Here is a 25,725-nt window from a genome sequence, read left to right as displayed (position 1 = left end):
GCATCTTCTGGGACCAGAGTTAGAGGGTTGTGAGCTGCCCCGTGGGTGCTCAGAATCCAGACCAGGTAGGACAAAGTCGTGACATACCGAGATCTTTCATTACTAAAAATATCTTCATGTTTGCATCTTTTGAAATATTTTTCTACTTACTAGTTCCTTTTCAATATCATGAGGCATGATTAACAATTAACAAATGTATAGCCGGATTTGAAGGTTCACTGTTGAGTCCAGTGATGTCAGGCTGGACACGGAACATCTGTCCTCCTTAGCACCTTGATAGATATGAAAGCCTACCCTCGGATACCTTAAAATTTTGTAAGGTCATGGTTTCAAACAATCAGCATCTATGATCAAGTAGGATCACCTACCACAGATGTACCTACCTTTGCCTGTTTAAAAACCTGTACCCACAATCCAGGATGGCTGAACTTTGTTGGGTTCAGAGCCCAACGAGTTAAGTGCTCGATAAATACCTAAGCACACAGATTTGTTCCTCCGGGTAATGCGCTTCTCCATCCTCCACTGCCACAGCTGGAGAAGGGCGCCAGCCTGGCTCTGTCAGACTGGGACTGGACGTCTCGGGGGGCGATCAGCACCCACGATCGCCTTCACCGTCTCCGGGCGCGTATCCCTTTAAGGACGGCGGGGCTGCGCGAGGGCCTCGCTCTGAGCCGGAGCCTGCGCGTCCGTGTCCGCGGCGAGGCTGCGTGTGCCGAGGGTCCGGGGCGACGAGCGGGGCGATGCTCCGGCTGCGCGGCTGCTGCGCGCGTCCCCGCGGCGCCCCAGTGCGGGCCGAGCGGAGCCGGGCGGGCAGCCGCGCCCTGCGGGTGCTGGTGGACATGGACGGCGTGCTGGCCGACTTCGAGGGCGGCTTCCTCCGGAAGTTCCGCGCGCGCTTCCCCGACCTGCCCTTCGTGGCGCTGGAGGACCGGCGCGGCTTCTGGGTGTCGGAGCAGTACGGACGTCTGCAGCCCGGGCTGAGCGTGAGCACCCGCCCGCCCCGCAGCCGTGCCCCGCGGGAGGGGAGAGTGAGGTCGCCGCGGTCCAGCCCAGCCCGACTCCTCTCTGACCTTTGGCGGCTCCTTTTGTACTGCAGGGACCTGGGAGGACTAGGGCTACAGCGCTGGGGGAACCCACAACCCTTCCCCTGCTGCCGGCTCTCACCAGCAGCCTCCTTACTCTCCCTCTGCTGGCCACCTCGGCTCTTTCCTTCTGTCTCCCACCTTACCCTGCCACTGACCCGCATCTCCAGTCCTCCTACTTTTTTTTTTTTTTTTTTACTTTGCCGTTGGCTCTAGCTTCCCTGAGCTGCCCTTGAACTCACTCACTGTGTCACCTGGCGGGGGGGGGGGGGGGCTTGCAATGTTGATGTTGATCCTCCTGCCGCAGCCTACCTAGAAGCTGGGAACGCAAGCTTGCAATACCAGTTTGGGCTTGAATTTTAAATTTCTTGCTGTATTAGGCCTCAGATAACTTGTTACGTGGAAAAAAAAAATAGACTGAGCATTCTAAGTCTCCTTGCGCTTACGCAGACATGGCCGTTTCTTCCTCCCCATGAATCTGACAGGTGTCTTTGCCCTCCTCTTTTGCTCCAGTCCATGGAAGCATAACTTTTAGTGATACTGCATGCCACAGGATGTGACTGACAGAGTGTCACGTGGGGAGTCTAGGTAGAGCGAAACTTCTCTCTTGACCAGTATATGGTCTTTGCGGAGTCCTTGGGCAACCCACTCTTCCACGGCTAGACAAATACCCAGGGTGTCTGGCAGAGAGCGTGTGATTTGCAGACTTAAACCATTTTTATGAAAGGAACAGAGGACTTTTTCCCAGCATAAACTTAGCTGAGCTGTCTGGCATCTCTCTTGGCTGCTTAAGGGCTGTAGCTAGAGGGCTTAATGGTGAGTTTTTTGTTTCTTTCTTTTTTTTTTTTTTTTTTTATTTACCCAGGTTTGTAACATCTCATTCTTCACAGTTCCCAGGACTGAGGGCAGTGAGATAATGAAGAAACAGATGCATAGACAGAAAGCTAGGTTCTGGTGGGCCCGGCTCTGCTGGAGAAACCATACCACTGCTGGAAGCTCCGAGTGTGTATAGAGTTGAACAGAAAGGCAGGTCTATACCGATGAACAAGGAGGCAAGGTTTAGTGTGGACAGCCGGATCTGGGAGACAGCCGGCTCTGGGCAGGAGCAGTCTGCAGGTAGTAAACACCCGAGGGAGAGAGCTAGGTGGACATTTTCTGCACACACTGTCAAAATCTGCGCTTGGACCAGAGGAAGGTTTCTGCCATGCTTCTGAGGCCTCATCCCAGGGGTGGGGTTAGGGACTATGTCCTTCTCCCGTGGGTCTGCCTACGTCAGCAACAGGCATTCACTCAGGGCTTTCTGCAATCCCTACACGATACACCGCCCCATCTCGAGTGTGGGAAGATGCTACTATCTCCACCACGCACACAAGGAAACCTGTTCTTACTCCCGTGGGGTAGTAAGGAGCAAAGATGGGATTAAGCCCCAGCATGGCTGCCTGCTACACCTCTCTCTCTCTGTGTGTGTCTCTCTCTCACCACTCTAGGTCCTATTCTCTGTTCTGCTTTCTCTCTTGATTTCAACAGGGTATTACAGGGCCAGCAATGCAGCTCGATGGTAGAGGATTGCCTAGCAAGTGTGAGATCCTAGGGCTCGATCTTAGCACTGCAACTTTCTCCTCAGCTCCCAGACCCCCACATAATAAATACGGCACCTCCACGATGATGTGGTTTCCTGAGGGACAGGGATTTAGAGGGGCCATGGCATGTCATTTCTCCTCGCTCTCAGATGGTGCTTCTGCAAGCAACTTCCACAGAGCCCAGGTGGCTGCCATCTCCCGTGCTGAGAACCATGAAACACTTTAAGCCAAAGGGCACTCTGTGTCACCTCTGTAGCCTCAGCAGTTAACTACTGCACTATGTGGGGTTCCCTTGTAAATGACCTACCAGCGTTCAAATTTGGGGGACATAATTTCCTTGTAGAAGTATGTTAAATTTATTTTTATGTGTGTGAGTGTTCTGCCTGCATATATATATGTATAAATGTATATGTATATATATGTATATATACATATATATACTATGTGCAGACCCAGTGTACAAAGGTCAGAAGAGGGTATCTAAAGCCTTAGAACTGGAGTTCCAGATGGTGAGCTACCATGTGGGGGTGCTGGGATTGAACCCAGGTCCTCTGAAGAACAACAAGTGTTCTTAACCTCTGAGACATCACTCGAGCCCTGGGAATATTGTAATGGGGTAAAATGAAGTCTGCCCAGACTCTGCAAGCAGACTTGCTTCAAACCCCACCGTAAAGAAGAGGAGGAGGGGGAGGAGGAGGAGACCAATATAACAGAAGCTGAGGGTGTGGTTAGCTTAGCTGTAGTGTTTGCTTAGGGTGCACGAGGCCTTGGGGGTTATCTTCAGGACCAGCAAACAAAACCAAAAAGGTGCGGTGACCTCCTAGCTCTTTGTGTAGATTCTCCAGATCCCATGGGAAGGAAGGAGCGGCAGGGATGGAGGAACCTACTGGTTTCCACTCATTCCTTTTCCAAGCCTCAGCTCACTGGAGGACACCCCGGAGCCTCCCTGTGGGCTGCTTGTCTCTTAAGTATCTGTGGTTGAACCTAACGGTCTAGGTAGAATGGATGCGGCCATTTTTACGTTGCCCCTTGGTATTGGGGGAACTCACTCCAGGACCCGCTAGGGTACCAAAATCTACAGATGCGCAAGCCCTTCCTGTAAAGTGGCATGGCATTTGTGTATGACCTGTGTAATCCTATCAACTGTCTTCTCTAGGTGGCTATAATACGTCGTGCAGTGTAAGTGCCATGGAGATGGTCTTGATACTGACAGAAAGGGAGTTCTGACACACAAATGGCCCCTGAATGTTTAGTCCAGTCAGTAACTTTTTTGTCCAGTATTTTCTGCCTGTGTTTGTTTGAATCCATGGATGTAGACTCCAGGGCTCCCGAGGGCTAGCTGCACCTTCGTCTTTATTCTCTTTGGTTCCCACAGTCGTCTTGGAGGGAAACGGGGCAAAGGTGGAAAGAAACGCGCATTTCAACTGACAGAATCCTCAGCTAGGACAGAGAACTGAGCCAGAAAGGTTTCTGTCTGTCGGTGCTTCACGGGAACAAGTGACGGGAGGACAGGGAGCTGAGAGGTTGTCTCTGCAGGCTTGGTGTTGGAACTCCATATCTGTTCTGTCTCACCAGGACTTTGGGAGGGATGGGTCTTGTCTCCGTATTGTTGGCAAGAAGCCTGTAGCCGGCCCAGGGTTGACCCACAGCAAGGCTCATACTTCCTCTCTATGGGAGCTCAAGCACTGACGCTGTTAACCCTGAGTGGCCTTGAAGAAAGCCCTGCTTACATGGTAGACCAGCAATCCCCGGTCCTCGTAGATTGCAGGCTGGAACTTGAGAATGGGTCTTAGTAACTGTGTGTGTTTGCTCAGCCCCGTGTTGTTGACACAGTGCTGGCGCTCTCAACCAGGCAGTGGTGTTTCCTGTATGAATACATGTACAGCACTGGGAAGCTGTCTTCTAGGAGACTGAGAGTGGCCAGCTCTCTGGGAGTCACACACGGTAGAAAGGGGACCCTTACTCAGCCACTATTTTTCCGTATGGCATCAGTTTTCCTATAGCTAAAGAGAGTGTTTGTATTTCTTTTTTTTTTTAAATGTAGTTTTCTTTTATTTATCATGTATGCAATGTTGTGCCTGCATGTACACCTGAACACTAGAAGAGGGCACCAGATCTCATTATAGATGGTTGGGAGCCACCATGTGGTTGCTGGGAATTGAACTCAGAGGTCTGGAAGAGCAGACAGTGCTCTTAACCTCTGAGCCATCTCTCCAGGTCCCATTCGTATTTCTTTTGAGACAGGGTTTTATTTTGTTGTTCAGACTGGTCTCTCAAGTAATGGAACTAGCATGCACCACCATGCCTGGCACAGGGTCTGGATTTTTGGCTTTCAAACTTGACAAGAAAACAACAACAAAAACATACCCATTTTTGGGAGGCAGAGGCAGGCAGGCAGGCAGATCTCTGTGAGTTTGAGACCAGCCTGGTCTCCATAGAGAATTCCAGGACAGCCAGGGCTACATAGAGAGATCCTGTTTCAAGAAAATAAAAGAATGTATTGGTCTCAGCACATGAGTCAGGTGAGAGCACAGCTGTTCTGACTGGTGTGATGAGGAACCTGGGACCCGCCTAGTTCTGTTTGCAGCTTCCTATATTTCCATCCTGTAGACCAGGGTGTACTGCAGGGTCTCTGGCCTCCAGCCCTAGTGACTCTTTTCTTGCTGCCATGACTGCTTTCAGCCCCACTGAAAGCATTTTCAGTACTGTGTGCTGACTGTTGTAGGCAAGCCTAGCAAATGTGCACCTTGTGAAGGCAGTCCTCAACCGGAGAACACCAGGTTGGCTCTCCTAGGGCTGACACCTTGGCCCGGCTCTGCTGGGTCCTAACAGAAGTCACATCCTTCTTGATAGAGGGGCCGGAGCACACGGAGCTCCTTATGACTCTCCACAGGAAACAGGACTGGGAGTGAGTGTAGGGACCCTTGACCCCCTTCCTACCCTGCAGCAGCCCTCCCCTGCTGCATGTGTTTCCGAGGGGAAGGTGACAAGACAGTGGGTCCTGGAGGTAACTTGCATTTTTATTTATTTATTTATTTATTTATTTATTTTTTTGGCTTCTCAGGAGAAGGCCATCAGCATCTGGGAGTCAAAGGATTTCTTCTTTGAACTTGAGCCTCTTCCGGGAGCTGTGGAAGCTGTGAAGCAGATGGCCAATCTGCAGAAGTAAGTATGTCTCCCCAGCCCTCCGGAAGGACTCTACAGTCTAGGCCTGCACCTCCATCTTGCTGTCTTTCCCTTGTCTCCTCAGCCCTGCAGAGGCCCATTGCATGTCATTGCTGACCCTGGCGGAAGCCATGCTGGGCACATGCTGCGGGCACCAGCGTGACTGTGACGTATAGCACGGGCTTTGCCCACCAGGACAGTCCTGCTGGCAGTTGTGAAGCCGTCACACAGGGCAGATGATCCCAGTCTTCCGTGTGGTGGGTGAGCAGCGGGACTCACTTGGAAAAAGGGGGCTCAGAAAGGACAGGGCTGTCATTTTGTTTGCTTGTATCGGCTCACGCCCTCACTCCATACCCACCCTCTATGGTCCTCTGAGGCCTGTTAGAACCTGTGGGCATTGTGCTTCCCTGAGATCTTTTACAAGTACAGGTTTAGCGACATGCACACCATACCTCAGAGCTTACCCATTTCAAGTGTACAGCTCAGTGGCTTACAAAGTTATGAAGCCCTTGCGACTGTCCATTTCAGAATTTTTTTCAGCATCCCCTAAAAGAACAGGTCAAACCTGTCAGCACACTGCTTGTTCCTGTCCTTCTGGGGCTCCTAAGAACCACTAATCCACTCTCTGTTTCTGGGGCTTTGCCTGTTACAGACAATCCACAGACTAGGCCATCATCAGGGTCTGGCTTCTTACACTTAAAGATTTTAGTTTATCTATCTTGTATTGTTTATCTCTCTGTCGGTATTTCCCCTTTTACTCTTGTGAGTGTGTGGGATGGATTTTTGTGTGATGGGCAAATGCTGTAACCATTAAGCTATACCCCCAACCACATGCTTATGCTTTTGACAACTGAATAGTCAGCCGTGCAGATAGATTGCATTTGTGTGTCCATTCATTAAGTGATGGGTATTTGGACTGTTTTCATCTTTTAACTTTGTTAGTTTTGCAGCTATGAACATTTATGTTTGCATTTGTTTGAACACCTGCTATACTTTGGGGTGTATACCTCAGAGTAAAGCTGAGAGGTCGCAGGGTAATTCTATATTTAATATTTTAGAGAATCAACCAGCCACTTGCCATTAAGTTCAGGAAGACTGCAGTTTCTTGGCTTGTTTGTCAACACTTGTTATTGGCTTTTATTTTCTAGCCATCTTGATGGGGGATGTAACTATGGTCTCTCATTGTGTGTGTGTTTTTTATTTTATGTGAATGGTGTTTTATCTGCATGTGTGTCTGTGTACCACATGCATGCCTGGTACCTGTAGAGGCCAGAAGACAGTGTCGTATCCCCTGGAACTAGAGTCACAGGTGGTTCTGAGCCACTATGTGCGGGCTGCAAGTCAAAAGCTGATCCTCTGGAAGAGCAACCTGTGTTTTTAACTACAGAGGCATCTCTTCAGCCCCTTAAGTTTGGGCCTTATGTAGGCTTAGATTTTTCAAACACCTACTTTATTTAAGGTTCTTAAATGTCTTTACCTCCCTTCTACTCCCCCTCCACCATAGGTAGGAGATTAGCAGGGAAAGGGGCTATAGGCCTCTTTTATCCACTTCCTGCTGATAAGGGTCAGTGGGTTCTTTGGGGGTTACCAAACTCAGTCGTTAGGATAGCAGCAGTCTAGTCAGACAGCAAAGCAGCAGCAGCAATGTTCAGCAGCAGCAGAAGCTGCTAGACTCCTACCAAATGGCACAAGTCTGCCGAAGCAGCAAAGCTCTTCCAAAACAGCCCGAGAAGTTCTCTGTCCGTTGAAGGACGTGAAGGGTACCAAGGATGTGAGCATCGAAAAGAGTAGCGATGCAAAAGCTAGAGATGCAGAAAACATTGTCTAGCTGTCTGTGGGCTTCTTTGTATCCCTTTTCAGAGTCCACACAAGGATGTTTTCCAGCTCATCAAAGCCACCCCTCACACAAGGTAGTTTTCAGCTGGCAAATCTCATGTGCCTTTTCACAGGGGCTATGTTCTGGGGGTCTGTTTTCTGAGGGGGCAAAACATTCCCACGTTCCACACTTGGGACCCAAAGAACATAGTCACATGACACAGCTGGGTTTCCAAAGAAAGCAGAAACTTCTGCTTCAGTCTTATTTTTACATTGTGACTCTGTCTATCTATCTGTCTGCCTCTCATCTACCTACCTACCTATTATCCATCTGTCTGTCCATCCGTCTGTCTGTCTATCTATCTATCTATCTATCTATCTATCTATCTATCTATCTTTCTATCTTTGTACTGCTGAGGACTGAACCAAGGGTTTTATGCATACTAGGTGTCTTAGTTACTTTTCTATGGCTGTGAAGAGACATCACCACCAAGGTAACTTATAAAAGAGAGCATTTAATTGGGGGTTTGCTTACAGTTCCAGAGGGTTGGTCCATGGCCATCATGGTGGGGAGCATGATGTCCGGCGGGTAGGCATGGCACTGGAGCAGTAGTTGGGCACTTACATGTTATCTGCTGGGCGGAGGCAGAGAGATTGAAACACACTCTGCTGTGGGCTTTTGAAACTCCCAGTGACACACCTCCTCCTCCAAGGCCACACCTCCTATTCCTTAACAAACACTCCACCATCTGGGAACCAAACATTAAAAATATGAGCCTATGGGGGCTGTTGTAATTCAAACCACTAGATTAGGTAAATGCTCTGTCATACCCCAATCCCTCGGGTCCTTTCTTTTCTTTTTATTTCTCAGATAGGGTCTCACAATATACCTCTGGCTGGCTTGGTGCTCACTATGTAGAGCAAGCTGGTCTTGAAGTAATGGAGATCCACTTGCCTCTGCCTCCTGAGTGCTGGGATTAAAGGCATCACCACCATGCTCAGCTTCCTCTGTGAGCTGAGTCCAGGTGAATTATTCTGTGTGAGTATCTACTTAGCCCAGCACTATTATTTCTCCCATGGAATTGTCTTGGCACCCAGTTTAAAGTCAATCTACCTCAAATGTAAGGGGTTTACATTGAGATTTGCCCACGGTTTTGCTTAACTTTAGCAAACTGAATGACATGAATGTGATATGGTCTTCATTGTGCTCTAATATAGAAATGCCTCTAAAACTATCCACTTTAAAATTCTAATATATGGCTGGCGGGATGGCTTAGCAGGTAAAGACATGTGCTTCCAAGCTTGAGCTTAACCCCAGAATCCATGTAGAAGGAGAGATCTGATTCTTGAAAATTGTCCTCTGCCCTCCACGTGTGTCTCACACACATGCACACACATACATACACACACACACATACACACACACACACAATGTATAAATTCAAATCTGACTAAAAGGTACAAAGAAAACATGAAAAGCTTATAGTTTGATTTGAATTGTAGACCTTATTTGGTTAATACTTTATCCCTGGGCTTGAGCAGGTCCTGAAGAGCAGTGTATTTCATTATGTTTTGTGGTGTGAATTTGACTTACAAAGATCTATGACGAGGCTGGAGTGATGGCTCAGTGGCTAAGAGCCACTCTTTCAGAGGACCCAGGTTCAATTCCCAGCACCCATACAGCAGCTCACAACTGTCTGTAACTCCAGTTCCAGGAGATCTGACGCCCTCACACAGACATACATGAAGGCAAAACAAAATAAGAATGAGTAAGTAATTTTTTTTTTTAAATCAATGGCAAGAGTTTGGGAAGCAGGCATGGTTGGTCTTCTGTACTCATGAGCTCCTCACCCTTGATTAACCTGTTTTTATTATTTCTTTTCTTTTCTGAGATTGTAATATAATTACATCATTTCTCCCTTCCCTTTCCTCCCTCCAAACCCACCATTTACCCTTTCTTGCCCTCTTTCAAATTCATGGCCTTCAAAGAAATTGTTATGCACACACACACACATGAATGTCAGGCAGCATTACTCTGCCAGGTACTTGATACATCGATGTCACACACAATCCTAAATACAAAAGAATAAGCTGCTCAATCTATATTATCATACTTGTATGTATGTTTTCAGGCCTATTTGGTATTGTATAATCAATTGTTCTCTTCTCTGAGAAAGGCTCTTTTTATCCACTTCCAACATTCCATAGTTGCCTGTGGTTCTCTGCATAGGGTTGAGGGCTCCCAGGATTGCCACTATCCACTTTAACAAGCCTATTGTTATTTTCCTTGTTCAGCTCACATTTAGGCAATCATGTTGGAGAGACTTCATGGCTATAGCCTCTGACATTACTAGGAGACACAATCTCACAGCAAACTCCCTATTCTTCTGGTTCTGAAAATCTTTCCAGGCCCCTCTTCCAAAATGGTCCCTGGGGTGCAGGAGCATTGCTGTGAGTGTCCCCATTGGGACAGGGCTCCATAACTTTTGGTCAGTTGTGGAATTCTGTGATGGTCTCTGTCTGCTGCAATGAGAAGTTCCTTGATGAGGGGTGAGATCTGAACTTATCTGTGGGTATAAGGACAAATATTTAGCATGTGGTTACAGACTTTGCTGGCTTGTTAAAGTAGTGGTTGCCATGATTCATGATCTCCTTGCCCTGGGTAGTTGTCTTGATTTCCGGCACCAGGCATAATTTCTTCTTGTTGAATGAGTCTCAAGTCCAAGTAAAGAGTTGTTGGTTCTCACCAAGATACTTGTGCCATTGCTGTACCTGTAGGGTTATGGTGCCATGCTGGCAATTGTGCTTCCTAGGTGTCGTATCTGGGTAGGGCCGTTGGTTGATTCCCTCCTTTGGAAGCTCAAGGTGCCCTCTGGGAGGCCAGTCCTCAGGGAGGAGGCACGCGGGTCGGTTCCAGCTCAGGGTCTCGGGGCCTCGTTTCTGGAGTGCACGGTGTCCCAGCTTTGGAACTTCCCTTCTACCCCTGGGGCAGGGGGTCAGCCAAAGAGAGCAGCAGTAGGTATCCGGGAATCTCTTGGACATCCCTGACCAACAACTCAAAAGAGGCCTTCTTATTAGTGTTGGGGTTTCTGTTAAAGAGTCTTTGGCTCTTGGAGGGGGCGTTGTCAGTTCAGGTGGAAACATTTCTTTTAAGCTATATATGTATATCTACAAACCAACTTAGGACTTTTCAGACATCTTTATTGTTATTTTACAGTTCTTATTCTCCTTCTTTGAACCCATTTTGAATAAAAAGTTTACACTGAAATAAAAGTTACATTGGGAGAGATAAAGGAAGCTTGAGGGGAGGGTGACAGATGGCTCAAGAGGTAAAAGTACTTGCCTCCAGGCCTTCCTGAGCTAGAGCCCCGGGGACACCCTTAGCGGAAGGAGAGAACCGACTCCTGTAAGTTGACCTCTGATCACACTGTGGCAGCCTCCTAGGAAATAAATAAGTAAATGTAACTTTTTCTTAAAGAGTTAGGTGAGAGTAATCAGAGTACACTATATACATGTGTGAAATTGTCAAAGAACAAACTTAATCAATAAAAAGTTACATTCAAGATAACCGTGTATTTCAGTATGTCCAGTTCACTAACGGGCCTCTTAGGTAGGTAACTTTGTGCCACTATATATGAAACACCTGACATAATCAGCTGAGGAAAGGAAAAGGTTGGGGCCTTGGGAGGTGACTCCGCAGTTACGAGCATGTGTTCTTGTGGAGGACCTGGGTTTGATTCCAAGCACCCATATGGCTACTCACGACTGTCTATAACTTCTGTCCTATGGGATTTGATGCCCTCTTCTGACCTCCTTGGGCATGCATACTGTGTGCATACATACATGCAGGCAAAACATTCATAAAATATTACATTTTTTTTAAAGAAAAAGGTTTGCCTTGGCTCATGACCATGGAGGCTGCAGTTAATGGTCACTGTTTCTTTTGAGCCTTGGTGGCTCAAACACAGCAGCTGTGGCCATGTGGTGGAGGAAGTTCATTTCATGGCGGCTAGGAATTGAAGACAGAGACAGGAAGAGGTACACACAGGATGTGCATGGGTCACGCAAGGACCAGAGCATCCCTAGTGGCTGGTGCCCACAGGGGCTTGCAGCTGACTCCTGTGGGTGCGAAAGGAAAGCTACGCCAGCACCTACGCTTCTCAGAATTCTCCTGTTGTCTTGGGGGTTTTGGGGGTGGGCTCCCTCTCATGGCATGGGTCTCCCTCAAACTCTGCTCTGTCGTTCACCCCTGCACATCAGGTAGGCAGGACAAATTGTGGGCCTAAGGTTTTGTGACTGGGTCGGTGCCCCAGTCCCTTGACGGAAGTCTTTTCTGGTTACGGCAGATGGCCAGTAAATGCTCCATATCTCCCCTTGCTAGGAGTCTTAGGTAGGCTCGCCCTTACAGATTCCTGGGAGTGTCCAGTGTCCTAGGTGTAAACTGTTTAAGCTGAAGCCACTAAGAAAATGCTTACTGTGGCTGCTGGCACAGAGTAAGGTGCTCAGCAAAGAAAGCAGCGGCTGCTGTCACCCACCGGAGTCAGTAGATGTGCACACAAAGGTGTTCAAGAGTGATCATGCCACCTTCATACTGCAGTGTGGCTGAGCCTTTAAGCCTTGGTGCGAATGGAGAAACGCAGACACCGAGGCCACATACTGTGCGAGCCCAGTTACAGGAATTCTCCAGGACTGGCTGATCCTCGAGGCAAGATGCGGATTGGTTGTGTCCGGGGGCCAGAGAAGGTGGGAATGGGTACCGATTTCTTAGTGTGTTTGTGGGGGTGGGGTGGAAATAGTCTCAAAATTAAGTTGCAATTGTGTTTGGTAAAAACCCTGCAGATATATTAAGGTTTATTTAATTATATACTTTACATGGATAAATGTTATATTACATGGATTATATCTCAGTACAACTTAAAATCAGGCCAGAAGTAGTGGCATACACCTTTAATCCCGGCATTGAAGAGGCAGAGATAGGTGAATTTCCTGGGTTCAAGCTTGATAGCAAGCCCTGGGCCGCCCAGGACTACATAGTGAGACCCCGTCTCCAAAACAAAGCAAAACAAAAAGTAAACAACAACAAACCCAAAACAAAACAAAAGCCATAACAATCCGTTTGCTTGATTTTTAAGATTTTTAAGAAGCTAAAACTGCTGATGTGTTTATTTAACGGTATGGGTGAATAGTTTGCTGAGTGAAGGAAGACAGAAGAACGTACCCCAGGATGAAGCTGTAGGACGTCCAGAGCAATCTGTAGCAAGAGAAAACTGCTTGGTAGTTGTGGGGGCTCCAGGGTCAGGTCAGCCAGGGGCAGGTGGGGGAGGTGATCTGCTTTATATCAAAAATTTCCCTTTTAATAAGTGCAGTTTTCAAAACTTTAAACATATTTTATGCTTGTGTTTTCCTGTGTGTATATAGATGTATGAATACCACATGCATTTTGCATGTCGATTGTATCTCAATAAAACTGTTTAGAAATGATCAGTTTGAGCCACATGGTGCCTTGTGCAGACCCATCTACTCCGAAGGCCAAGACAGAGGGGTTACATGAGCACAGGGGTTCAAGGCCTGCCAGGGCAGCTTATCAAGAGACTCTGTCCTGTGCCTCCTCCTCGCATAGCGGTTTGATTTACATGAAGGAGGACAGCACAGAGGAGCACTGACTGGGCTGTCTGTTTTGAGGCTGAAGAGTTGAGGCCAGCAGAGCTTGGGACTGGATTTGGCCAAAGTTATCATAAGCTCGGGGGGGTGGGGGGTAGAGAGCATGTGGTGTCAGCAAGGCATGATGCGGTGAAGGCTGTATGGCCCGAGCCTGAGCAGTCAGGCTCTGGAAGGAGCAGTAGAGAAAAGATTGCTTGTTTGCCTTCCTTCCCTCTGAGGCTTGGCGGGCAGGTGTGTGTGTGTGTGTGTGTGTGTGTGTGTGTGTGTGTGTAAGTAAAAGCCAGTCTAAGGTCAGACCTCCTCGTGAGGCAGCTTCCACAGAGGCTGCGGCAATACTGTCTCTCTCCCAACCACGTTGTCTCCTCACACCTGCTGTTTTCCTGAACACTGAGCAGGTACAGCAAAACTCCCCAGAGGCCACCAGACAGGCTTCCACCCAACTCCCCAGGGACTAATTTGCCAAAGGGAGTTGGAGAGACACCACTCCTCCAGCCCAGCGTGATGGGCGAGCTCATACAGATGTCACAATAGAACCCAACGCTATGACTGAAACGGTGGTGGCGGCCGTTCGGGATCCATCCCGTGGGTGTGGGAGGAGCAGGCTCCTGGGAAGCCTTCTTGGTCAGGGTCAGCAACCCAGAGCCCTGACAGTGCATTTGTCATGAAAACCCATGCCCTCTTGAGGCCGCATGAGAGATTGTCTCAGAGGAGCCTTCCTTCCTGTGCAGCCTGCCGCCAGGGCATGGAGGATAGATTCAGCTGACAGGAGAGTTCTCTTTCAGCGGTCTACAGGCTCTGCAGTGCTTTTTCCTGTGTTTTCTTCCTCCTCCTCTTTTTTTGATGCCAGAGATGAAAGCCAAGGCCCTGTGTAAGCAACACACCTTCTCTACCACTGAAGCCCAGCTGCCTGCATTGGTCCAGTGCTGTGCTTATTGGAAAATGCGTATTTCTCTCCCCGTTTGCTTATTCAACGACAGCGTGTGATGATCCCAGCTAACCTTCCTTTGCTAGCCCTGCAAACAAACCCGCCCCACCTCAGAGTTTGTTGCCTGTAGCCAGGGCAGATCATCTGTGGCTGCCCAGGGCCTGTTGGTGGAGCCGAGGTTGCAAGCTGTAGCCTCTTGCGTGGGGAGACCCAGGACAGTGGGCTTCCCCGTGACAGGTGCGGGCTTGGGCCCTGGCAGGGCTCAGCTGGCAGAGGCGGGTGGTGCAGGGCGCGTGGGGGCAGCTGCAGGGCTCACTGTCCTTTCTCTTCTGGCAGCACTGACGTCTTCATCTGCACAAGCCCCATCAAGATGTTCAAGTACTGTCCCTATGAGAAGGTAAGGAGTGCACCCCAGGCAAGGGCTGCTGTGTGACACAGGGCCCTGTCCTGGGGCTCCCCCCTCTCTGCACCAGCCTCAGGCCCTAACTCGGATGGCCTGGTTATCAGGCGGGCTTGGTGGGAAGGGTACCTGCCTCATTTGTTGGGTGTGCCTGGCCCGGTAAAGGCTGGTAAAGGAGGGGAGCAGGAGAGGACTGTGGGTTGGGGCTAGAGCTCAAGGACATCCCTGCATGAACAGCACCCTTCATTCATTCTCTTACTCCCCCTTGTGGTGCCAGGAATGGAACCCAGAGCATCACGCGTGCCAGGCGGGTGCTCCGACACAGACACATCCTCAGGCTTACATGAAAAGCCTGATCAAGAGCTGGCCCTGGCGGGGAATACCTGTAACCCCAACACTCAGTAGGTTGAGACAGGGGGATTGCAAATTCCAGGCCAGTCCATGCTACATAGTGAATTCAAGGCCAGCTGAGGCTACAGTGAGATCCGTCACGCCCCCTAAAACAGAAAGACGGTCTAAGCAAGGAAGTGTTAGTTTGTTTTGTGTGCGTGTGCTCTTCTGTCTTGCGGAAAGCAGCAGAACGGATAGTGGGGAACTTTCTGTGCATTAGAAGCGGCCAGTGTGGGGAGGGCTGGGCCTGGCACCTTGCCGGTTTCTCAGACACTCGGGACCCGGGAGCCTGAGTTCCCAGTCTGGTTCCCCCCACTCAGGCTTCTGAGAACCCCCACCTTCTTCTCTTCCCACGAGACGCTGTCCTCCTCCCGGGGCTGCTTCGTGGGCCTTGCTTCAGGAGGCTCTCACACTTGTGGCTCTCACGCTCATGGAAGTCACTGTGGCTTTGTGAGCAGTTGCTGGGCCAGCAGGTGGTCATCCCAAACCCTTGGGTCTCCCAAGGCTGAGTGCGTTTCAGCCCAGGGAAGTGGGCGTCGGATCCACAGCACCCAGGGGTGTCGTGAGGAGTGAAGGCTGGGTCTCCTTTTTGTATCAGAGAACCAATAACTGAAGGACCTGGACTGGTGGGTCAGCCTCCCCCGGGACTGATTAGAAACCGGGGCATTTTCAGGAACAGAAACCCTGGGAGTGGTGGTGTGGTCTCGGCCAGCTCGCCAGGCTGGACCTCTAAACTTGAGCCACGGAGGTCAGGTGACTGCTCCAACTTTAGCTGGCTCAAACAGTGGGACACCTGGCCAGAACAGGTGCCGCGGGCTGTCAAAATCTACAGGCACTTGAGTTCCTAATAGAAACTGGTGTGGTCTGTTCGCGTCTTCCCCTGAGCTTGAGTGCTCCCGTCACCTCAGGAGCACCTGCGACAGTGTAACTGCCTCCGCCGCAGCCGCTCTACAGTTCTGCATAGGGAATGATGGTGAGAAAATCTGTACAGGTCAGCGCCGCCGCAGTTACTGGTTGCTGCTTGTGGCAAGCCTGGTGCTGTATCCTGGCTCTACCCACCTGCTGCTTCCCTCTCACCCTCCATGTGGAGTGGAACGGGTCCCGTGCCCCCTGGAGTCTCCTTCGGATATACATCTGGCATCTGTCTGCTTCTCTTATTACTGCCACTTTGAAACCTCTGTGTAGAATGAGCGTTGCCTCTGAGACCTCACAAGGTGGCTCCCATCGGCCCCGTGTTAACCGCTCCCCTATAAAAAAAACAAGCCTGACCTGGCCCCAAAGCCTGCCTGACTCTTCCCATCTGAGGTACTCCTACACTTCTATGCTTTCTGCTGCCCTTAGCTTGTATTGTACGTCAAACGTGAAATGCCCTCCACAGACTCATGTGAACCCTCAGCCCCTGGTTTGTGGTCCTGGAGTGGGAGGTTGTGGGGCCTTTAAGAGATGGAGCCTGGCTGGCGAGAGTGGGCTATGGGGGGCAGGTTTATGGGCTGGAAACCCCCCCTTCCAGCCTGAGATTCTCTGTCTCTGTTTCCTGGTCCACATGAGCAAGCTTCCCCCACACCTTCCCTGCCGTAATAGATTTGTCCCTTTAACCCATGAGTCAGAACCAATCCCTTCTCCCTTATGTTTGTTCTTTCAGGCCCTTTATCGCACTGACAAGCCAAGTAATGACTGCGGTTGGTGATGGCCCTCTCCTCTGAGCGCCTTTGTTCAGATGGTCGTCACGTTTGCTGACCACCGCATTTCATGTTTATTCCTCCCCTGCTGTGTCGTGCTGTATCTTGACCCTGGTTTCCCGTAGAACGCTTACACCAATCGGAACGGCTGTTTCTTTGTTTCTGGATATTTTCTCTCTTACCAGACTGAGGTCTGCAAAGGTGCCAACTATCATCTTCCCAGTGAAGAGCTAGCAGCATGCAGGGAGGACTTAAATAGATCCATTGTTGAACAGAGAACTATCAAACACATTTGAAAATTATTTTGGGGCAGTTCCAAACGCAGGTATTTACCTCATCTCCACCCGTCCTCCCTCTCCAGCTCCCACCCTGCCCTTTCTCCCTCTCCATTTCGTGAGCTCTTCTTTAATTATTATCTCTCTCTCTCTCTCTCTGTGTGTGTGTGTGTGTCTCCCTCTCCCTCCCTCTCCCGAGTCCATTTAGTGTTGCTTGTACATGTGCTCAGAGTTGGCCTCTTGGCATAGGAACCCCTGTGAGGGAGCTCATCCCTGGAGAAGGCGATTCTCTCACTCAGTAGCCGTTGATTCCCTGTAGCTCTTCCTCTGGGGGGGCCCTGTAAAGTTCCCCCATTCACTTTCATGTGTCAGCTGTTATTCTCATCCTGTAGGTCTTGTTTAGCTGATCACATTGTTGAGGTTTCACGGGTAAAGCTTCTCTGTCATGTCGTGAAGATGCTATCTCGAAGCAGGCATCCTGGTCTTGTGGTTCTTCCAATCTTCCTGGCCTCTCTTCTTGTGTTTTTCTTGAGCCTCACATGTGGGGGTTGTGTTGCAGATGTGTCCGTTGGGGCTGTGCACCCCATTGTTCTTTGCACTTTGAAGAGTTGTAGCTCTCTGTAATAGTCACCATCTGCTGCAAAAAAGAAGCCTCTTTGATGAGGGTGAGAGCTATGCTTACAGGCGTACAGATAAGAACTCAGAGTGCAGCAAGAAGTGATGAGGTTTAGGACGATGACAGCAATGGCCTCTCCTCCAGGTCTGTGGCCTCTCAGGTGGTTGGCGAGATTGCGGTGCCTGCCGTTAATTCCCTCCTACTGAGTAGGCCTTCCATCCAGTGAGACAGCCGTTGGTTATCCCAGAAGTAAAAGTGCTCCCGCTGTACTAAAGGTAGATAGACAGCTCACCTGACTTTATTGGGTTCATAGACTCGACCCCCAGGAAGCGCTACTTACCGCTTTCCTCCCTTGGCAGCTTGGGCTGCACCTTTGAGCACTAGGAGAGCTAGTTCTCAGCGAAGAGCCTTCTGGGTCAGTTCCAGCTGGATTCCGCCTAGCCCGTGTGCACAGTGTGCGTGTCCTCATTAGTCACAGCCGACGCCCATCCCCGCTTAAACTCTTAACTCACAGTCTCCCCCTCCTCTACCTTCATATCACATGTTGGACACGTCTTCAGCAAACAGCCCTCTATCTGTTTTGAGATGAAGTGCTCAAGTCTTTGCCTGTTTCTCGCTGGCTTTTTGAGTATCATGTCGTGAGAGTCCCTTCTGGAGTCTAGAGCAAGTCCTTCATCAGGTGGTATGTTCTGCAGGCATTTCTCCCCGGTCTGTGGCTTTTCAGCGTCTTAAGTTTTAAACAATTCTTGTTGCTTTGGAAAACATTTCTATGTTGTTTGTTTTTGCGCGTCCACAGAGCCTCATGCTACAGGGCAGCGTGTTGACAGGTCTCTCCTTGCACCATGTAGGTCCTGAGGGTCAAACTCAGGGTTTGCCAGCCTTGACTGCAAGTGCCTTTACCTGCTAAGCCATTTCACCTTAGTAGGTAAAGACTTGGTTTTTTGAGGCAGGGTTTCCCTGTTTAGTCCCACTGGCCTGGACTGTGCAATTCTCATCCTGCAGCCTTCCAAGTGCTAGGGAGCATGTGTTACCATCCCTGGCTTGGCAGAGTCTTTTTAAAAAAACAGCAGCAGCCAAAACGCGAAACCTCTTCAGCAATAGGATCTTACCATTCAGTTCTGGATGCCACCAGCAACTGTGGTGACGGCCTTTACTGCTTTAGGGACTCCTCGGGCCTCTGTGGCCAACAGCTCCTTGAGCGGGTCTTAACCCTGGGGTTCCCACTTGACCACCTGTGGCTTCTGGGTGTCTCTGTCCTCACCTGTGTGCTCTAGCTTTACAGGCATGGGGTTTTGCAAACTCTTCCCTGTCACCTTGGTGGGCATCACCCGTGCCTTTCCCAGTCCTAAAGCTCCCAAGAACCACCGCAACACCAGCCTTCGCCCCTTGTGAGCTGCGCTGGCTTCTTTAGGTGCACTCACACTCCTCCTAAATGAGCCTCCAGATCTGCAAAACACTCTCATGCTAGCCTTGCGCGGTCCACACGTAACAAGCTTTCTCCACAGGCGGGGCAGAGCAGTGGTCCGTCCTGACCCACCATCCCATAATGAAAAGCGGGGCTGTGGAGACAACCCCGGGGAAGCGCTTGAAAGCCGGTTGTCATCTGTTTTGAGCTGTGTCAGGCGGTCACAGAAGTTCACTAGGGAGACCCTAACCACACATGCGCAGAGTCTGACAGCACAGGAAGGTTTTACCCGTCAGTTTCATTTGTTCCCTCCACGTGCTGGGTGCAGCAGCATGGGCAGGAGGCGCTAACTGAGTCACGCTCTCTGGGCCGTTCCACTCCCGCACCCTGGAGCTCCTCCACGGGACCTCCCTGCACATCCTCACCTTTGATGAAGCTTAGCCCTTCCCAGAGTCAAGGGGCAATGAGGCCCTGCCCTCCCTTGCTCTCCTTTCTGTTCAGGCTTGTTTCCTGTGTCAGGAAGCTCTGGGTTGGCACTGTGGCTGGAGCTGCAGCTGTGGCCGCCACCTACCACACCTGGCTAGGTAAACTGTCTATACCTCTAGCACATTCATTCATTCATTCATTCATTCATTTGGACAGGTGCTCTAACAGACATGTTTCTTTTGGGGTGTTCCAGGAAGAAAGGAGTTTATTTCTTCTCACAAGTCTCAGATCACAGTTCATTATTAAGGGATCTCTCTCTCTCTCTCTTTCACACACACACACAATTAAAAATAGAGATGTGTATAATGTCACTTTCCTGTTTAGTCAGTGTGTTCTCTTTACATGCTGCTCTAATCACTTAATCCCCCAAAGCCTTCTCAGCAGAGCTGCTGAAGCTGCCTGATGCCAGCCTCCGGGTCCCTGCTAACCGAGTCTTCCCTGAGTCTCTGGGAACACCATCCTCCCAGGCCCTGGGACCCGGGCATCACGCATTGCTCCCCTCACACCTAGTTCCCTCTGTAGCGCCTGTCCCTCCTCCCCCGCCCTTCAGCCCCTGATACCTATAAGGACCTTAGCTGCCGGATGACCATCAGTAATGCCTTGTGTGAGACAGTCCACCAGGAACTGGTTCCCGAGTACTGCCCCAGGCTACGATGTCTGTGTCTCCAGGAGACATGCATGGTTACGTCACTGCCTCTGGAGCACGCAGACTGATCCTATCTGCTCTCCCATCCCGTCACCGCACAGCCAGGCAGTGAGAGACTCTTTCATCACTTGTTTAGAGCTCTCCCTAACTGTAGCAATTTCAGCACTGGATATTCGCTGATTGCCTTGGTCTCTCACACTAGACCGCTGTTAAGACCCCTGTCTGTGTGCTGGTTGCTGGATTTTCCCTTTCTCGATACCAGAGGTTGGACTCATGGGGTATCTTTTGTTGCTTCTGGGGCACCCCCACCCTCATCACTGCCTGACTCCTCCCATGAGTTGTTGATTTTAGGACTCAAGGAGGGGCTCTGTATTTCTGGTCTAATCTGGGCCAGCTAGGGTCCAGATTTTGGGACCCTAGCTGTTTAAAAAAAACAAACAACAAACAGGCCCTAATTTACTCACTAAGGGGGAGGCTGGATGGAGCCTGGCAGCCTCATACCCTTTCTCCCGCCTTTCCTTTTGTACACCAGAGGGGTGTCGCCCAGCTGCCGTCTGTCTCAAAGAGATCTCTTTTTAGCCACAGCAGTGGCCAGGTGCCTCTGCAGCTGCTGGCCGACACCTGCAGCCACCACTGCGACTGACCCCCAGCTCGTCTCGTCTGCTCTAGACATTTGACAGTTGTCCGGGTTGGTTTTTCGTCACCCGACACAAGCTAGAATTATCTAAGAAGGGGACCCTCAATTGAGAAAATTGCCTCCATCAGAATGTCTGGCCTGTAGCATATATTCTTGATGTGGGTGGGCCAAGCTCACTGGGGTCAATGTCGCCCTCGGCCTCAACCTTCCCAGCAGCTGGCACTTCAGATCTTCATCATATGCCTGGCTTAGTTAAAAGTCTCTCTCTCTCTCTCTCTCTCTCTCTCTCTCTGTGTTAAATACATAGACGTTCCTCTCTCAGCCATTTCACCTCTATAGTTCAGCCTATTTCATCTTACTTTTTGTAAAGCATTTTTGTCTAACTACAGTCTCCAGATGAATAGCAATATGTGATTTTGTATATTGTATCATCTACTTTTAATAGTTCTATTTTTTTGTAGATTATTTGGGGTTATTAAGGTTCAGCTATAGTAATATATATTAGGCAATAGATATTTGAGTTAGCCAGGCTCCCATCATTATAAAAAATACCTGAGATAAAACCATTTATAAAGAGAAAGCGTTTTTCTTTGTTTAGAGATTTGACTAGCTGGCTGTTTTGCTTTTGGCCTGTGGTGAGGCAGAAGCCATTAGAGAGCAAAACCACTTCTCTCATGGCTAGAGAGCGAAAGAGGAGAAGAGAAAGGGGCCAGGGTTTTGCAATTGACTTTGAGGCCTTCAGTGACCCAAAAGTCTCCCACAAGGTCCTGTCTCTCAAGGGTTCTAGCACTTTTAACAGTGTCGCCCTGTCAAAACTGAAACAATCCCTTGCCACGTGGGCATTGGAGGGACACTGTACCAGGATCCTGCTTCAGGGTAGTCATGCCAGCTCTGCCCTGAGGGTGCAGAATCTTAGGAGGTCGGGCATTATCAGAGCCGTGGGGTGGGAAGGACACCCGCAGCTCAAATTCTTACCGTGTCCACTGTGTACCAGCTGCAGTGCAGGGGGCTTCCCCTCCCCTTCCCACCCATGAGACTGAAGATGCTCCAACTAGTCAGGGTTCTCTAGAGGAACAGATTGGATAGAGTGAAAAAATATATACACACGTGTACATATACACACGTGTGTACATGTGTGTATGTATATTTATATCTATGTATCTATATATGTATCGCACAGGCTATAGTTCAGCTAGTCACCAGTGGCTGTCCACCAACAGAAAGTCCAAGAATCGAGTAGTTGTTCAGTCCGTGAGGCTGGATGTCTCAGCTGGTCTTCAGCATATGCTGGGCTCCCAAAGAAGCAGGCTCTAATGCCAATGAAGGAATGGACTTGCTAGAAAGAGCAAGCAGGCAAAGTGAGCAAGCTATCTTCTTCTCTGTCCTTTGTATAGGCTTCAGAAAGAAGGTGTGACCCAGCTTAAAGGTGGGTCTTTCCACTTCAAATAATTTAATTAAGAAAATAATCCCTCACAGGTGTACCTAGCCTCTTGGGTTCTAGTTAATTCCAGAGGTAATCAAGCCCCCCTCCCCCAAGACAGGGTTTTTCTGTGTGGCCTTGGCTATTCTGGACTCTCTCTGTGGACCAGGCTGGCTTCAAAGTCACAGAGATCTGCCTGCCTCTACCTCCCTGAATGCTGAAATTACAGATGTGCACCACTGTGCCCGGCTCAGAGGTAGTCAAGGTGACAATGAAAAATAACCATTCAGTGCTGTAGTTACCATGAATGGATCAGGCAGCTTTCCAAGGACGATAAGGCTCAGGCAGAGCAGTGGCGTGTCCATTTAGAAATGGTAGTTCTGATCTTCCCAACCATTGTCCGAGTGCTCAAACAGGAACCCAAGCTCTCCTCCAGCTACAGGGTAGGAGAGTGCAATGGTGGCAACCATCATGACCCTCTTTGAACTTCAGTTTCTTTATGGGTGCGGAGTGTACGCGTTACTGTACTGTTTCCTCTGTGCAGCTGCTTCTCTGTGTTTTTGTAGCAAGGCCAGGAGAGACCCAGAGACTGGAGCATAGGGTTAGACACTGTGGTGCCTCCATGTTGATCCAGGCCTATGACTGTCACTCACAGAGGCGCTGGCTGCAATGGGTGGGAAATGAATAAAGCAAAGTACAACTTCCCAGCAGCGTGAGCGGTTTGCAAAGCTCTGCCTTGGAACGCTCATGCCGCCAAGCCTGGGCTGTCTCTCGGTTGCGGGCTCCTCCTTCTTGGAAGAAGCTTAGGGGTCTCCCTGGTTCTCCAATATGCCTCATAGCAGATGGGGCCAGGAGCCGCAGGTGTGGGAAGGGTGTCTGCATCCAGGTCGTCACCCGGGTGAAAAGGCGATGAACACCAAGCACACTAACATTAGCAGCCTGGGTTTCCGTCTTCCATTTTCACGTCTGTATCACTGCCAGCACCAGGGTCACCTGTGTCTTCTCCCTGGCCTGACCTCTGGAGGTGATCCAAATCCCACTCAGGTAAGCATTCCAGGGGCTCAGCCCACCCACCACCCATCTGCCCGAGGCAGCATTTTGACCCTGCTAAGCTGATGGGAGCCCGTTTCCCTGCAGTGGGATGTCTTTCTGTGAAGATGGCAAAATTCCTGAGCAGAGGTGTCTGAGCTGGCCCTTGAGATGAGCCTCCTCTTCTGAGTGCTGGGGTCATAGGTGGAGCCATCCCCAGCTTCGTCTGATGTCATCTTCTCCTCTGTTGCCTGCAGTATGCCTGGGTGGAGAAGCACCTTGGCCCCGACTTCCTGGAGCAAATCGTGCTGACTAGAGACAAGACTGTGGTCTCTGCTGACCTTCTCATAGATGACCGGCCAGACATCACAGGCAAGTGGCCTACGGCAGGGGGAGGATGGGTAGCCCTAGTTTCATCCTCCCTTCTCCCAAGGACCTCCCCTGGGTCTCCTCAGCCCACTTGCCACCATTACCAGTGCCAGCCAGGCGCGTCTTCTGTCGGAAAGCCCTGTCCGCACCCTAAGGACCAGGTGTGACTGGAAGCCAGAAAGTCTGTGCCTTATCCAGATTGAGTTTAGCCTGTTGGCTTCCCTGAGGCAAGTGAAGACTCAGTTTCGGCTCTCAAACCTTTAGGTTCAGTAGTTTGGGATAAGTCTGCTATATAACAGGAAACCACAGTATTGTGCCTATGACTGGCAGTGGCTTGGGCATTGTATTTGTCCTTTTTTGGTTCCAGCTGATGACCCCTTCCCAGAAAACAAGCAAACCAGTAACTTGGCCCACTTAGCTGACAAGGCAGGGGAAGAGGGAGGAATTCAGGCATGGTGAGATTTAAGAGTTCTGTCGGTCAGTCCACATGGTTTCCTGCCTCCTGGGTATGTTCTGCCTGGCTCTCCTTCACTGCGCAAAAACCTCCTGGTAGCTCTTTCGAGTTGCAGATCACAGTCTATTCTGGACACATCGGGAGGAAAACACAGCTTCTTCCCGAAAACTTGCTGATGCCAGGGGAAACATGCTCGTCTGCCCCAGTCCCTCCAGAGGGACAGTCAGTCTGTCTGTGTGGATAGAGCCAGCCTCTCTCATACCACAGCCTTCCAGAGGCTTAGGGTGATGTGACCCAGGGCCTTCAGTCACGGGAGCTAGGTCACAACCCCTAGGAGCTGATCCAGCTGCAACACAGCTGCACAGCGTGGAAGACGAGTGGAACCCGCAACCTCGGGGCTTGCTGGCCTGGGCTTCCCACTTGAGGCGGCACGGGAGGGGCATAGAGGTGGCCGACGCATCGGTGGGTGATGACAAAGCCCCCCAGCCTCCCTCCGTGGGCCGCTTCGGGCGTGCTGCACTCTGCACAGTTGCAGAGAACCTTGCTTTGCACTCACGCCTTCTGGAAGGCTAATAGAGCATCGCACCTGCGGGTGACTTGGTCCCGGAAGGCTACACCTCGGCCCCAGGCTCTGACCGGAGCTGCTGCTTCCCTCCACAGGGGCCGAGCCGCACCCCAGCTGGGAGCACATCCTCTTCACCGCCTGCCACAACTACCACCTGCAGCTGCAGCCCCCTCGCCGTAGGCTGCACTCGTGGGCAGATGACTGGAAGGCCATCTTGGACAGCAAGCGGCCCCGCTGAGGCCTGTGCTGTGGCTCTCCCGTGGTCCAGCATGGGGCTTGCAGCTCATGACTGGATAGCCAACAGCCCACTGAAGGCTGTGCTGCAGTTCCTTGATACTTCCTGGAGGACCCCAACGAACACTTCGGTCAAAACAACCTCTTGACCTACTTCCTTAGCCCAGCAAGGCCTTAACCTGATACGGGGGGCTGAAGAAAAGCATATGCTCCCAGGCAACTTGGTCTGACCTCAGGCTGTGGCCCAGTGCCCCTCCCTCGCACTGCATACAATAGGGGTGTTCTCTAAGGGGTCCCCCGGCCCAGGATCTGCAAGGTGAGGCGTGCCAAGGACAGATGACAGATTTCCCTGGCAGGTATGTGCCCTTCCACCTCTACGGTGGAATCTGGTCCAACCTACCCACTTAGTCTGTTCTGGCTTCCCAAGGCCACCAGGCACTTTTGGAGTCCAACAATGACCCTGCCTACGGCCAGTGCTGTGCTCTCTTGCCTTGGTGTTCCTAGATCCCATTCACAGTGCAGAAAGGAGTCAGCAGGCCTGAACGTTTGTTTGTTTGACAACAGGAGGAATAAATGCTATTCACATGTAGCCTGTGCTGTGGCCTTTTCTAGAACCTGCCCCAGTGTCGTCTGCTTGTGATAGAAGCATGTGGAAGTCCTACACACTGATAGACAGGACAGAGGTGGCCATAGCTCTCCCATGTGTGCCTCACATGATACCATATGAGGGGGAAAAGGCAAGATGGCCTGGGTGGTGGTGTTGCCGGCAGCCTGATGGTTTCCTTTGGTCCCATTCATCTGAGGGCGGGACTGCTTCTCTCAGCCCCTTCCCCCCCCAAACCTTACCCATGTTCTCCTAGCCCTGTAGGTAGGCACAGGGCCCATTCTCTAC

The 25,725-nt window shown here is 50.4% G+C and overlaps 1 protein-coding gene across 6 annotated transcripts; it reads left to right on the top strand.

Annotated features, from left to right (window-relative positions):
* Positions 1–510: 510 nt before the first annotated feature.
* Positions 511–25,422, top strand: Nt5m (5',3'-nucleotidase, mitochondrial). Of its 6 annotated transcripts, XM_060363622.1 has the most exons (7): positions 946–983; positions 5,727–5,827; positions 5,913–6,088; positions 14,565–14,625; positions 23,022–23,226; positions 23,469–23,583; positions 24,695–25,422. In XM_060363622.1, the coding sequence occupies exons 3-7, from the start codon at positions 6,064–6,066 to the stop codon at positions 24,835–24,837; spliced, it is 549 nt and encodes a 182-aa protein (XP_060219605.1). In that variant the 5' UTR covers positions 946–983; positions 5,727–5,827; positions 5,913–6,063; the 3' UTR covers positions 24,838–25,422. The 6 variants fall into 6 exon arrangements, with proteins under 6 accessions (XP_021495206.1, XP_060219605.1, XP_060219607.1 ...); XM_060363623.1 differs by lacking the exon at positions 946–983 and having other exon boundaries at positions 23,025–23,226; XM_021639531.2 differs by lacking the exons at positions 5,913–6,088; positions 23,022–23,226 and having other exon boundaries at positions 511–983.
* Positions 25,423–25,725: the final 303 nt, after the last annotated feature.

Source organism: Meriones unguiculatus, chromosome 11 (assembly GCF_030254825.1).
Source record: "Meriones unguiculatus strain TT.TT164.6M chromosome 11, Bangor_MerUng_6.1, whole genome shotgun sequence".
NCBI lineage: Eukaryota > Metazoa > Chordata > Mammalia > Rodentia > Muridae > Meriones > Meriones unguiculatus.
This window is presented reverse-complemented; position numbering and strand designations above follow the sequence as displayed.